Source organism: Ruditapes philippinarum, unplaced genomic scaffold, assembly GCF_026571515.1.
Source record: "Ruditapes philippinarum isolate M1 unplaced genomic scaffold, ASM2657151v2 ctg3212_1_1_1_1, whole genome shotgun sequence".
Classification (NCBI taxonomy): domain Eukaryota; kingdom Metazoa; phylum Mollusca; class Bivalvia; order Venerida; family Veneridae; genus Ruditapes; species Ruditapes philippinarum.
In genome coordinates this window covers 164,821-180,828 of record NW_026852782.1, presented here as the reverse complement: position 1 = coordinate 180,828, position 16,008 = coordinate 164,821, and the positions used below count along the sequence as shown (strand labels likewise).

Sequence of the window (16,008 nt, the reverse complement as noted above, 5' to 3'; positions counted from 1 at the left end):
TTATAACAACTTGTAACATTAAGCATTGACTACTGTATAGTTCTGTAATGAAATATCTAACCATAAACAAACTACATGTTCAAATTTAATGGCAAGTTAAATGGTAATTCAACGACGAATTGGCACTAAAATGAACAAGTGTCTGATAATGTTAGAATAGACATTAAGCATCATAGCATGCCTTATTTTAAGGTTGTATGTTATATTTTGAATGGTTGTGCATAATGCATGTAAAATATAAAAGGTTGCAACTCATTTTTGCCGGAGTGCATGTGTCCGTTTAATTATTTTGTTTCTTAGGATTTAGAATTGAAAACTAGAATATCGTGCTATTTATCAGTGAGCTGATAAATAACTTATCAAAACGTTTGCCAAAGACATATGGCGTAGTTAAAGCAGCCAAACTTTAAAATGATGACATTTTGAAAAGAACGTTTATCAAAGCTTTAATTGGTATTCATCAAATTTAGCAACCATGCATAAAATTGTTTGTTTTATATTTCGAAATACCAACAGTGATGTGCATCTAGTAAATACAAAAGTTATACGAAATTATTCAAATCATCTTTAATAAATCATATCCAAACATCTATCAGTCTACTGCAGGAGAATAAAACATGCTTACATTCTTTTGTTCATCATAAATCAGTTACAACAAAAGACATCTAGCCCGTATATCAAATGCAAAAAGGTTCGTATTCAAGGAAGTTCTTTTTACACAAAATCATACATGTATGTAAGATATAATAAATATTCTAAACATTAGATTTAATCAAATCTTAGACCACTAGCCTTCAGTGAAAAAGGTATTGTGACTTCTAGGTTATTATTTTTGATCACAATTCAATCAGTCTTGATAACATCTAGCCCTTAACCACCTGTCAATATTGACCTATCAAGTATATCCGGCTCCTAAGCTATAACGGATTATAATCCATAGAGGTGTCTATTTATGTGACAGCTTTGGTCAAGAACTGAATATCCTTAGTGTTCTGCTTATCCTTGTGGGTATAAAACAAAATGTTTGTTATTGTTGTGATATGTGGTCCTATAACAATATGACAATTCTGAATTGGCAACAAAAAAATCTTTATCACAAATAAAATGAAGAAGCAAAAAATACATATAAAACTTCTTCCAAATACATTTCCCTTGAATAACTGCATTTAGAATAACATAATGTTAACTGTTTAAAACTTAACGTCTCTACCTTTAACCACTAAGTGTCAACTAAATACAGAAGAGGAACTACTTGTCACCTTCATTTCAAAATCAAAGCACTTATCAATAACTTATTATTTAACAATTTTTTTTCTTTGGTAAGATACGGTTCTGATATACTCTACTTTTGCGTTTGCGAATAATACTGTTTCAAAGAATACATTTAACAACCACTAGAATTATAAAGATATGTTTAAAAAAATACAAATTGCATGATGATCCCTGCCGTAACATTTTAGTTTGGTTTAAAGACAATCATTTTACAACCTCATCTGTACAAGACGTAGTCAAGTTTTGTAAGGAAAGCTCTAAGATAGGTAAAAATCGACAAGCGTTCTTTATCTGACTTATTAATTGTATAAATTGTATCTACTAATGTGATCCATGAATGTAATACACGCTCTACGCTTAATAAAGTCCCAAATTATTGTTTCAAAAGACTTGTGTACTTTAAATATAAGCACAATTTGCAATGGAAATGTACCAGCATTTTACATTTCTATCATTACATATCATCATTCCATTTAACCCTAAAAGCAAATTCAAGTAAATCCTTTATTTAATGATGAATTGTTAAATATAAATAAGATTGATGGAGATGGCATTCGTCTGAAATGTCAAGAAAACATTTCATTAGACACGTGCAATCGGATGCTAATTCAGCACGAAATATATATTATTATAAAAATAAGTGAAATCATGATTCATTTGACTAATTTTTCAAATAAGTTATCGATCACTTTTTTAACAACTTTAGCGATGAAATTATCGATTGAATTAAATTTAGTAAAATAATCATAACTTTATCTGTAAATTGCTTGCAAATTTGATCGATTTACCAGTTAACTGTTGATACAATTCTTTTTCACTCGGGATTAGTCATGTCAAAAGGATTAATCTAAATCAGCACATAACTCATACTTTGTATATGTTACCATTACCAATATTCTTTGTGAACATCAACAATTTTCTTTTATTTTCCACGTGCACGTATCATATTAAACAAAATATTAAACAGCAATAATACCGTCTTTTCTAACCTATTATCGTTGCATTACAGCCAGGTTCTGTGATTTAAACGATTGTCAAAATTTTGATGTATCTCACAAGTGTCTCCGCTAAAATCGTCAACATATTTACATATAGAATAAGTGCACTCAGGAAACCAAAATATACATTTTATAAGCCATAGGAAGATTTATTAAGCAAAAAGTACGTCCTGTCACAAAACTGTTGTTTTCCGTTTTAAAATCCAATAGCGATAATATGCTAGCCTTTCTTTGCTTTCATTCGTGAAAATGGTACATACTTGGAAATCTTTAGATTATCTGTCGTAACAGCCAGTTGATTCCAAGCTGAAAAAAGTTTTATGACTTAAGCTTGTTTAAATGACATCCTGTCATCAGTAAAATGAGCTACAGTATTACATGATATGAAAAATACGATACATTTGTCAGCTTACGTATGTCTAAATGAATCCTGCTCTACACTAAGTTTAATGCCTAAACGGTTTATGAATTTATTTGATACAATTTATGATTATGTGACACAAAACTGAATTAAGCTGTATGCAGGAACACTCGAAACATGATCACAGTCACAGTAAATTATTGGTGTGCACCACAGCAGGACATGAACCATGATAAAAAGTTGTATGAGATTATATTATCTTAACATCTAATGAAAATTTTGATGCTAAAGAAAAGAAAATAAACACCTAAGCCAACACAGTCGACACCAGCTTTTATAAAAAATATTGTTTGCATTTTCAAAATTATTGCAAGCATTAGTAGCAGATGTGGTAATTTCGTAATTTCACCATATTAGCAAAACTGCCTTAGAAATGTATACGTGTTATGATTATTCCAACAATCTCAATAGACAAACTTAATTTGTTTTTATCCAATTGTCGCACCATAACAGCATTTTCAAAACGAAATTTATTACTATTTGTAGTATTAATTCAACTTTCAAATCAACAACGTACAAAACTGTTTCAATATGTAAACAACATTAACAAAATAAATCTGATATAGAAGAAGATAGAGAGAAAGTGTGAGTAACATTTAGGATCATTTAGATTAATACAAGGAAATATATTAAGTTGGGGAATGTAACGGTGATATTTTATTTGCAACTCTGTATTCTTTTTGTACATAAATCAATATTTCATTTTCAAATCTCGACAGCAAATAATGTTTATGATTTTCCTTTTTGTAAATAGTCTTTTCCCAGTATACATTCAAAGGACACCGAATAAAACAACGCATTTATTCTACCATTAAAAAGCAGAAAATAAAACAAATCCAGCACACGAGGTGTCACGCGTGATTACGGTTCACTTTATTGTTAGCTTAATACAATGGTGTCAATAATCCCGACATGTGGTTATAAGCTTAGAAATATATTCTACGCTCTAGGGTGTCTTATTTCAGTAATTTAAATATATTTGTATGCCAGGAGTGTATTAAAATCAAGAAGTTTAAAAACGTAATTATTTGATACAACTTCAATTATTTGTATTCTCGGGGACATACATCAAAGATATAGATCAGGTTGTCCGGGGAAGACGTTTTTGTGGCACTATTAATTTGGTCTTACATACATTTAGAAACTCTGTTGCTGTTATTATAGTTGACATCGACATTAAAAGTGCCATCAGAGGAAAAATCTGTTTACTGTAACATAATTTTGAAATTGTGATGTTGTTTAATATCATGATTGATGTATACCTTTACTTACTGACCGGATTGATGTATACCAATACTTACTGACATTTAATACACATTTTGTAATAGTATCCAACATTTTGTGCAAGGAATCATAAATAACAAAATTGCATTCCTGTCAAGGAAAATCCTGAAACATATTGTGATAATAATGACAAATGGACAAGGATTTAACAAATGAGCGATATTATAAGTAAAATATTATTATATAATCTCATTTATGTAATTTCTGTCGCCGACGAATGTCGAATTTGATTTTATTTAAACTATTTGAGAGAGTGTAATTGACTTAGACTAAAACAAAGAAGACATCTGTATTAAGAAATCGATTTTTCTTTTCTTCGTATTTCTTTAAAGCCTAGACCGTCTTAATGTGTACATCTAGGGACTTCTTTCTTGAAACATTCTCAACCATGATTTTATCTCAAAGGCTATTTGCACTTCGATGTAATTATCAAAGTGTTAATAACCATAGATCATCGAAACAATATAAACAAAGAAACAAGCATAGAAACACATTCCGAAAGAAAAACACATTTTTCACGGATTGCATATAAAAGTGTTTGCAACAAAATACTGTAAAAAATTAGATGTTTTTATCGATTGATTAAATTCCGGTTATTGTGCAAAGCACTTTTTGTGCGAAAATAAATATTACCTAAGTATCTAAATATACAATTAACATTTCACAGAGTTTGTAAATAAAGACATATAGGAAAAGAATATAACACTATTGGGTTTTCAATATCAAAATATTAAAAAGAAGCGAAATTTAGGGAAGAGTTGAAAGGTCGTCGGTTCATTACAATTTGGTTACCTTGAACTATTTATTTAAAATTCTGACCAATAGTATTCTTCATTTTCATTTATAAGTGAACAATGATGAGTTAGCACTCTGTCTATTACCCTAATCTATTTATAAGCTTAGGTACATTGAAACGTGTAACATCTCACATGTTCATAGTACCAATACGGCACTTGTGTTAGCATACTGAAAGAGAATATACTTCCTAGAATGTTTTAATAGGTGTTTGCTCAAAGGCATCCCGTCGTTTCCCGCATTTTAACTTTTGAATACTTAGGAATAATAATGCTCAACAACAATTTTTATTTGACATAGAAATTCTTCAATAATAATAATAATAATAATAAAAGTAGTACTAGTAGTAGTAATACTAATAGAAAACTAAACTAATATCTTAATGTTTTTATCATTCACTTTATATTAGTCCGGGAAAGGTTCTTGATTTTGTGTAAACACTGCTGCCCTGTTGGAGGATTAATTGTAACAATTGGTGATTCAAATTTCATTAATACGGATTTGCTTGACAGTTATAGATATTTGTATTTACTTTTTATGTGTAAGTAAACAAATCAAACTTAGATAGAAGTAAAATGTAAAACAAAATACACAATAAATACTTTATAAATTTTATTCTTATCAGAAATCAAATACATAACGTTTATTTCCGGGAGAAGATGAGTGACATGATATTGCTTTCGTGTCACAAGTGTGATATTGATTCTATAATTTCATTTATTGTCTGCATGCGAATGACAGGTAAAGCATGTAAACATAGATAATGATTTAGATTTATTTTCTGTTAAATTATAATAAATGTCATGGATGGAGTAATGATTTAGAATTGAAGTCAACAATAACCTGTCCTAAAAATGATCATCCTGGAAAAAACGGTGGGAGAGAACCAGCTGAAAATGTGCAAATAACTGATCAAGACCACCGTTACTTGGTAGAAAAAATCTCAAAAAGAATGAATATTTCCAGTCCTGTCATGTCAAAAACCTCAGTAAAGTCCCTTCAATTACGTAGGCAATGTTATATTAAATTAACTAGCTTTGAAATTTTCGCTGCAAGCTGTTACTTTCTTTTAATATTTCAGACAAGGGAAGGATATTAATACAAATTATAAAAACACAACAAAAAATCAGACCTCAGTCGAATTTTATCCTTTATATAAAAGTGCATTAGGAATTAACTGTTTGGCGAAAAAAAAGTTATTAAACCTTGAAATTGTACAACATTGTGAAGAAAAATGATTTACTGTTTAAAATTAATTTTAAAATCAAAATGTCATTTTGCTACTAAATAGAACTATAAAAACAAATACAACCTTTTAAGAATATTCTCTAATAAAAATATAGCCGATTGTGAGTAAACTGTATTGAAAACCTTTCCTGCTACTTACATGGGTTTATAAACTGGTTGTATGTTTATCATTTGTAGATCAATGTCCGAATGCAAAAACCCTTGTTTGCCAAAGTACATTTCGGGAAACTAAAATTATGTAACATTTAATGAAACTAATGAATGGAACATATGTAAAGTTATTTTCTGAGCGTGGGGCTTTAATTTTCAAAGTATGTGTAGCTCCTACAAGGGATGTTGAATTCAAAGTATGAGACAAACAATATTTTACTTTCAATTTCGAGATTATTAAGTACAAAGAATAAATTGTGCATAGTAAGCATCATTAGGTCTACTTCCCGTGAATAAAATTTGCTGATATATTCTCATTTTTGTTGGTTACAAATCAATCAAAACTTGTAGACATCCAGCTTGGGTTCTCATATTTAAATATGTGGCACTTACGTCTTTTGATAAAACAATTCTGAATATCTGACAGTTTTATATTCCACACGCGACTATTTATGTGACATGTCTTGTATACAAGCAATGAATCATCATGTGTACTGCTCAACCCTGCAACGACAGTATATTATATATTTAAAGAATAATTTACACTAAAGCCGACGCATCTAAACAATTAAAAAGAAAGAAAAGAAAATACACACAAAAAACAAAAACAAACAAATATACAAACAAACTTGATATAAAAGTTTAAAAACAACAACAACAACAAACAGAAATGCAGATACAACAACAACAACAAAAATTGATGAATTGAATACAGAAGTTTTAACTGCAGATAATTAACGCGCAACTCTCTATAAAGACTACATTTGACGCTCGGAAGTCTTACCCTTTAACTCATAGATTGCATAACATACATGAATTATTGAAATGTTTCTTCATTTCTAAACAAAGCTTCATTAATCATTGAGTCTAAAGCATTTGTCATTATTTTTTTACTTTGCGTTAATTGAAAAGCGCTTATAGTATACATTGTATATTTAATTTACAATCAAATGAAAAAATAAATCATCGTTCCTGGCATTGAAAATATGACACAATATCCTGTGAACGTCAGCGTAATAACATAGCATGAAAATTGTGTCATTCATCTAATACTTTGTAGTTTTCGTGCAAAAGCATGATATCAGCAGAAAACATAATGCGATTTACTAAAAATATTCAGAAGAATTTTAATCATGTTAAACGTCTTCTAATATTCCCAAGATAGTGCAAGTATTGGAGAAATGAGTTAAATTTTAGAATTTGAAGAATATAATTGGATCTTTCAATGACATATTTCTTTTAAACCGAACATTTATTTGCAATTTCAATAAATCTGTAGTAGACGTTAAGGACTCACGTTGCAAAAACAGTGTTGTGATTTCGATTTAACACAAGGAATACAGAAACAAAGCAATAGTATTGTGTTTTGAAGATGTTTAAGATAAATATGAATATCAATTGCCAGAATATTTGAGCTGGTAAATGTTTAAGATGCAATGATAAGCGATAGGCATGAGGCGTTTCTTTTTAATTTTAAACCGTCAGTTTATTAAAAGATATATTTCACACAGATACGATTTTTGAAAAAAAAAAACAAGAAAAACTGATCAGTGCTCTGTACTGTCTGTAAAGTAAACATTTTTGAGACCACAAAGGGAAGACAATTATGACTATATATTATAATCTGTAAATACTATAGATGTTTTTTTTTCTTTTGTAATGTTTTAAATTTGTTAAACAAATAGTAAAGCATCATCTTATAGACAAACAACAGCGTCTTCAGCAGAAAAGCAACACATGATGATGATGATAATAATAATAATAATAATAATAGAAATAATAATAATAATAATGATAAAGAATCAGACAAGAAACACAAACTCATTTTTCCGGCGTATAAAAAAATGACATCAAAGAAATATATTCTGAAGGAAATAAGTACAGAATTTACATTTCAATCTTGCATAGCCATTTTGTTGAATCTTAAAAGCAATTTCAGATAAATCCTTATTTATGACAATGAAACGCCAACGAAAATGTGAAGTAATGCTATTCTCTCGTTAATATTAAGCACACACAATTTGGACGAAATGAAAAGGACTTAGAATCACATATAAACCTATCCTTGTTGATTCGTATGACAAAGCCAATAAACAAAGAACCAGAGTGAGAATAATTATTAGTTTTCTTCCTGGAGAAATGTTAATTTCAGACAGTATTATGGTAAATTTGTAATAATTCTTACTTATGTTCCAGACACGTGTGTTGTGGTCTTTTGTACCTTCATGAAGTATTCAAGACATTTCTCATTAAAAAGTTTGGCTTGGGGTCCTCCTTGGCTCCTTGCCACTGGTTCTTGTTGCTGGGTCTTGTTACTTATGGGGATGGCGTTCATTGAACGCCGCCTTTCCTTGTTGATTTTGTTTATCATATTTTCTTTTAAATTTTGTTGTCAAAACGCAAGGACAAATCAAGCGGAATAAAATATGTAAAACAATTAAAATTTGTACTATCTCATTTTGATTAACCCCTGCTGGTCGCTTTGCCATTGTTGCCGTTGAGTTATGTGATTTTTGGTGATACTTTTTTTATGTTTGCTCTTATCTTATATTTAATTTATATTGAATATTTACCTTTATTTGATTTTTACTTTAGTCAGCTGTGATGAAATATAAACAATTATGACAATGCATTATTATTTTGTTTAAAAATGTTAAAATGCCTCTCTGCACTCATCCTGATTACCATTGATGTCAATTTATATAACGTCTTCTATATAACACCGATTATACATTTATCAAATAAATGTATCACATAAGACGCATTGTGTTCTTGGCCACCGTTAAAACCTAGACAGTCTGTAAACATACTTTTATGAGCTTTCCTTACAGTTTGTTCCTTAAATGACTTCATATTCTAGAAGTGGTCTGGAAAGGTTAAGTGCACTTCAGTGTCACAAGTATATTATTGCACTCTCTTTTAGGTTCAATGATATAATTTCATTCTCAGAATACTCTTTACTATATACAGTATTCAATTTTCCATGAGTTTGTTGAAGATATTAAATATGAAGTCAACATTGTGGTAGACAGAGATAAGCGTTAATATCGTACATGCATGCCAGACAGATTATTAAACGAAGTATGCTATAAATTTTAGATATTTGTAAGAATTGCTTTAACTATAATTTATCATAGTGGATTACAACGAATCCTAATAAATTGAAAATAGCAAATAAAATATCATTTTATGCTCCACAAAAAGTATTCAATTTAATGAGTTATACCTCAATCAAATGAAACAAAAATGATTTAAAAAAAACTTTTGTTACTTGCATGAACAGTTGCCTAATACCGATATTAACTTCTGAACAATTACAGATGGTATTGCGTTAGTAGTGTTAACCTTATGACTAATATATACGTCAACTAATCATCTTTCTTTACTAATATTTGAAATCGGTTAGAGGTATCCATTCAGATTTTGGAATAAATTATTTGACATTCAATAACGTCATAATTATCAAATGCAATATATAACTGTAAAGGGTCAGATCAATATATCCCTTTGTAATTTAAATTATTCCAAGTCTTTCCAAGCCAGTTCTCCGAATGACATCGTTTGTCCCTAAATGAACGCTACAAATTGCTTCTCAATGATATTATCTCTTGAGTGATATATCGTCACCATAGTGCAGAAACGGGTTAAGTCATTCTTGTTCAATCTTGAACTTGTGTTCAATCTGAGTTTATCACAAAAACCGCGGCGCAGGAGTGTAATAAAGCCATTAAATAAAAACGATATTACACTAGACGATATTACACTAGTGTAATAACACTTTGACGTCACGTCATTTGCGCTATAAACATAGCGTTAAAGCGCGCTAATGTTAGCGTTACACTACAGGCGCGTCAAAGAAAAATGACTCTTGATAACAGTTTACCGTTCTTATTTTATATATGTGATAAATAGAATAATATATTCGTGTAGATTCAATACTAAATTTATTAAACTCGTTGAATAAAACAATATTATTATATGATTTTATTCAACTCGTTCAATAAATTTAGTATTTAACCTACACTCATGCAATATCCTCTATTTATGTTCAATATTTGTTTAACCCAGATACTACTTGTCATGATGTGTTGTTTATTGAAATGCAGTTAATATTTGAAAACATCAACAAATAAATTAAACCTTTGTCATGTCTATGGAAAATTTTACAGATTTTAAAGAACATCTTTTAATGATTTAATATATCAATTATATCCTGATGACAAAATGATTATTTCAGCCATAAAAATGCCATCTAATATCGTTATACTACAATTATTTTTATTGCAATTTCTTAAAAAAATCAACAAATAATCTTCATATAACAATTAATCTTTGTATTACTTACCAGGAATAATAATTATGTAAATTCAAGGGAAGCAAGTACAGAGTTTAGGGGCTCTTAAGTTATATATAATTACTGACTGCAGGAACCGGCAGAAATGATTTATCTGTACTCTTAGAATTTATCTGATGCATTTACGATCATTAAAGATAAAAACAATACATCAGTCCAGACATTCGGATATATTTTTTTTATAATTGAATACTGCAATTTTACCTCCCTTTGTTTTAGATTCTTCATTTGTACAAGAAATGGTTATGCAACTAAAGAAATTAACTGTAATAGTCCTAGGGTGGTGGCCCGGTGTAAATGTGGTCAATTTTACTACACATTAATTTAAATGAAATACTTTTCGATAATGTTAGCAGAGAAACAATATAACAAAAACATTTTTATCTATTTTTTTAAATGTTTTATATATGGATACCAGTTTTATATTACATGAATAACAAGATAAACATGAATCCAGTTTTTTCCTATAGATACAAGATTTATTTTCTTCGAATGGTATGAAAATAAATATTTCATGAGTGGCGGTAGCCACGTGTGAGAGATGATACTTTTCATACCACAAGATGAAAATAAATCCTGTATATTTATAGAAAAAAAAACTAGAATTTTCTGTTAAGTATATATACATTTTTCTCTTTTTGACATTTCACCTCAAATGTTGTGTATTGGCTGTGATAACAAGATACAAATGAAAATACGGAAAATATTTTCCCTGCAATTTTTTTTACAGAGAAAAAAATGAAAAATACTCATTTTATTTAATCAATATTTTGTCAATATCTCATTGATAAGTATATAATAGATAGTATTAATTCACATATAAATTATGTACAGAGAATTTTTTGTCTCGTTTCGATGTCTCGTCAATACAACAAATCTTTTGTATGGCATTAATATATAAATGGTTAAGGAGAGGAGTATAGAGAAAAAAGATAAATAACAAAGAAATATGAATAAACAATGATTAGGAAAATACCTATGAATTGTCCATTGCAAATATTATACAAATATGGACTTTTTAGCTGGTGAAAAATGATGTGATATGTACTAAAAGAAATATTGACCGAGACGAAAGTCGATGTCAATGATTTTTTAGTACATATCACATCATATTTACCATCTAGAAAGTACAAATCTGTTTTATTATATAATTCATCAATCGTTTCAACATGGGATATGAAATCTTCCATAAATCGGTGTTTTTTTCAGCTTGTCAATTTATTCCATAATTTGGCCCTGTATTTAAATGCGCATTGGCACGCTTAATTCTTAATAATTCTTTAAAAAATGTAAAGACGGTAAAATAGACTAAGTTGATATTTTTTGCAAGTTGCCCAACGTTTGTTGTGTTTTTTTTTGTTTTGTTTTTTTGTTGTTTTTTTCTGTTTTTTTTTCAGACTAATACAAACAAACTTGGCGTGACGTCACGTCATAGCACGCATCTTTTGTGGGCTTTCCATAAAATCTATTTTTAGATTTTTAGAAGAAGAAAAAACTGTTGTGAATATACTTTTATGTTGACCTGTTATTTTTTACAAAAAAACTTGCTTGTAAGCCAATTAGGGAAAGGCATTCAAAGATATTTATAGGACGTATAAAAGTAATATACACCTTTATCGTTGTATTTTGTGGAAGGTAAACTTTTTATCATCGTTTTTTACTTTAACCAAACAAATGCGAGGAAAGACATTTTAACATAAATTAGTGAAATGTTTCTTTTGTCGGATCCGTTACATAAATTCGTGGAGCAGAAGCAGGTTTCTGTGCCACCTATCTTGATAATACACTTGTCGTCAAATGGGAAACCAAAACTTTCCGTACAATGTCTCTGTATATCTGTTCAAAAAAGAATAAAATTTATTTAATATCTTATTAAGTTTAACCCTTACAATGCATAAAACGGAGGCGATAATTCTTTTGTTATCAGTATAATAGGCATATCACGCAGCCATCCGTGCAGTCTGACAAGGGTCTATTTATAGCTCAATTATTGGAAAGTTTAAAAGCTTAAAAACATCAAATATGGAAATTTTACATAGACGAACTCGGGCACTACAAAGAGGATGATAGGGAAAGATACAAAATTTGATAGACTGAGAAATAAATTGAAAATCGCATTTTTGTGCTATTATTAATAGCCCGATTGAATTGAAATGCATTGGAACGCCTTGCAAATTTCTGTCATGCTGCACAAGTGGAAAAAAATATTATGTTAAAAAAACGGAGTAAGGGAATAATATGAAATTGTGCACACAAGAAATTGGTGCATACGTACATAAAATGGTACACTTATCACGAAACCTATTTATAACGAATAACTTCAGTGGAGACCCTTTAATCTTGTGATCGACTGCTCCGAAGTAAAAGCAGAACAAAAAAGAGTACATTTCATAAATTCAACATGTTATGAGTTACAAATATTTATTTCCTTGCCGTACCGAATTTCAATACCTTTGACAATACTAAAGCTATGGCTACTCTGATTCTCAGGGTGTTTTTACCATGATAAGTAGTGAAAGGGGAAGTAACTCCAGTCTAGTTCGTGCGTTGAAAATGAGTGTGACTAAAAAAAGGATTAGAGCACAACACTTAATACCGTATTTCGGTACATACCGGACAAGACGCTTGAATGAATAAATGCTAAAATATCGCCTTTTCACCTTACGGAATGAACTTTAAAAGGTCTAATTCATCTTTTCACATCGATTTATGTTTGATAATGAATGACAAATGTTATACCAGCGAAAAAACGATATGTGTCTATTTTGATCTCAAAATATTAGGTGTTATAGACTGGTCATATACAAGGTGTGTCCGGTAGGACATATAGGTCTTGGACAAAGGTCTTTCGTTTTAGAAACGAATCAATATGTTGATATGGCTATTCCTTTTTGGAAAAGTGTCTTTTAATGTAAGAAACGGGTGTGTCTTGTTTCAAACCGATCTTAAGGCTACTACTGAAAACGGGGTTTAACCATTAAAACCGTACGCTGCCAGTTACAGTTCATCAATATTAAAAATTAATAATGTAGTATGATGACGTCATTTGTGTCATACTTACGATCGTTTTTAATTTCCTTCAAACAACTTCCGTTACAGGATATTTGTACAGCTTGGCTTTCGTCAAACGGATCCCTACACCCATCTCCAACGCAGGTGTAACACATAACGGCCAGAACATATGTAACTGTATTACAAAAAACCGTTTTATTACTAACGATATATAGAATTAATACCATGCGTTGTATTTGATTACCAAAAGCTATGTGAAACATATTGCTGTATAAACTATTGTTTGTACTAAGGACATTAAAATAAAAATCAAGGACAATTATGCGTTTTAAACTTAAAACACTAATTAATATCTAAGTTTCAAATTATAGATAAAGCTCTAGTCGATTTATATGTATAAACACAATTAAGGTCCTCAATTGTCGCGTAAATAAAAGGTCATTGCCTTTAACCACTTGTCCCTAATCGCTATGGATTCGAGCTCCATCAGAATCTAAGTGCCATTCGTGCGACCTAGCTATCCAGCCCGGCGGTTCTACATAGTAAGTTATCTGCTCGTGTAAATTGTGCATCAAAGGACACCCGATGTATGACTCAACGAGTAAAAGCTGACATGGAGAGTCACAAATCTACAATTTTTTAGATAATATATATATATTGGGTGGAGAGCCCGTGCATTTTTCCTTTGGCACGGCGGAATTAGGGTTGATATATCATCAATTTTGTTAAAAAATACTGGATGGATTTTTCACAAATTAAATGAATTTTTGTTCGTGCAAAATCGGGAAGTATATAAGTTCTCTTTAGTTCTTATCCCCTTTCAGCTATATGTAATAATTGAACACATATAAATGTAAAAAAAATGATGAAATATTAAAATAAATATGCACATGTTTAAACTGAATTAAATGAATAAATCGCATTTATAAACCCTACGAACTAAGTATTTCGCGGCTAATAACAACTTTGTGTATTACCTGAAGTTTTCATCATTTTTTCCCCAAAATGATTGAGTCAAACAGTCCATTCTTACGGAACCTCGGTGGTTCTACTCAGGTGCCGGTTCGTGTCCGAAATAATGCACGGAAGAGAACAGGTAAAGCTGAAACGTCGCCATATGACCAAAAACAAACACAATTTGTACAAATACATCGTATATGCATGCTCGGTAAAATATTATTGAAATAGAAATTCTATAATTTTTTTCTTACCGGTTGCAGCTATAACCAACAGCCTGAAATACCAAAAAGATACGTGATGCATTTTTAGTATTGTGAACCCCGTGAAAGTTTAGTTACAATTGAGTATGAAAACAATGTTTTCCTGTTTAAAGTACTTGGATTGGTCCACTTATCCACCCTCTTCTTTTAAGCGGATTGGTCTACGATGGGCACATTTTTCATATATTTTTCAAATATTGATAAAACAATAGATATACGAGTATATCATTGGATATTGTTATAAAAAGTTGTTATAACAAAAACAAACGTTGATATATTATTAAGTGACTAAAAATGAACATTTATATAATTATGATGAATAATATTGTTTTGTTCTTTTGCGAAATCGAGGGAAGTTTGTGATAAAGAAAATGTCGAGGCCGGAATACTATATTACTCGTTATAATCAAGTGACTAACGAGTTTCTTTTATCTTAATTTCATAAAAAATTGTAAATGTTACTATGTCCAGTGCTTTTCCCTCTCTTGTGCCTTTTAACGTTTGTGTAAAATGTAAACGATAGAAAAAATTAACCAAAATCTGCTAATTAATCTATGTTTTTTGCTACTGGGAATGTGTAATACCCCGTCCCATTCCAGCCTCTGTAAAACCTATACTGATTTATAATAGGTGTTAGTGTTTGAAATTATTTTTTGTCCAATGAGATGGCAGTATTTTTAAAAATCCTCAACTGTTATATTTCAGTTGCGTTTTTTTCCTATGTGAATCAATGAAAAAATAGCACTGATATATATAATCTGCTGCTGCTACTGATTATGATGATGCTGATGAAGAAGAAGATGATGATGATGATGATCAAGATGTTGATGATGATTGAAGATGATGAAGAAGAAGAAGAAGAAGAAGATGATGATGATGATGATGATGATGATGATGATGAAAATACTGATGAAAGTGACGATAATTATGAATTTTGATGATAATGATGATTAAGGTGATGAATAGTTTTTAATTAATAAATATTTGATGATAATTATAAATATAGTTACGATGATGATGGTGATGATAATGATGATGGTGATATAAACGACTTTGATGCTGATGGATGTCAGGATAATGATAATTTTGATCAGGGAATTGATGATGATGAGTATGATGGAAGAGGTGATAATTTTGATGATGATTATTGAGGTAATAATGATTTGATGATGATGACGACGACGACGATGATGAAGATGATGATGATGATTGTAATGATGATGATTCATGCGCCGATTATGTTGATTTCAATTA

At 30.0% G+C, this 16,008-nt stretch overlaps 1 protein-coding gene across 1 annotated transcript; it reads right to left on the bottom strand.

Moving 5' to 3' along the window:
• Positions 1-11,919: 11,919 nt before the first annotated feature.
• LOC132724205 (protein quiver-like) lies at positions 11,920-14,822 on the bottom strand. Its single transcript, XM_060709030.1, has 3 exons — positions 14,746-14,822; positions 13,584-13,709; positions 11,920-12,358 (listed from the first exon to the last, which is right to left on the bottom strand). The coding sequence occupies exons 1-3, from the start codon at positions 14,795-14,797 to the stop codon at positions 12,180-12,182; spliced, it is 357 nt and encodes a 118-aa protein (XP_060565013.1). The 5' UTR covers positions 14,798-14,822; the 3' UTR covers positions 11,920-12,179.
• Positions 14,823-16,008: the final 1,186 nt, after the last annotated feature.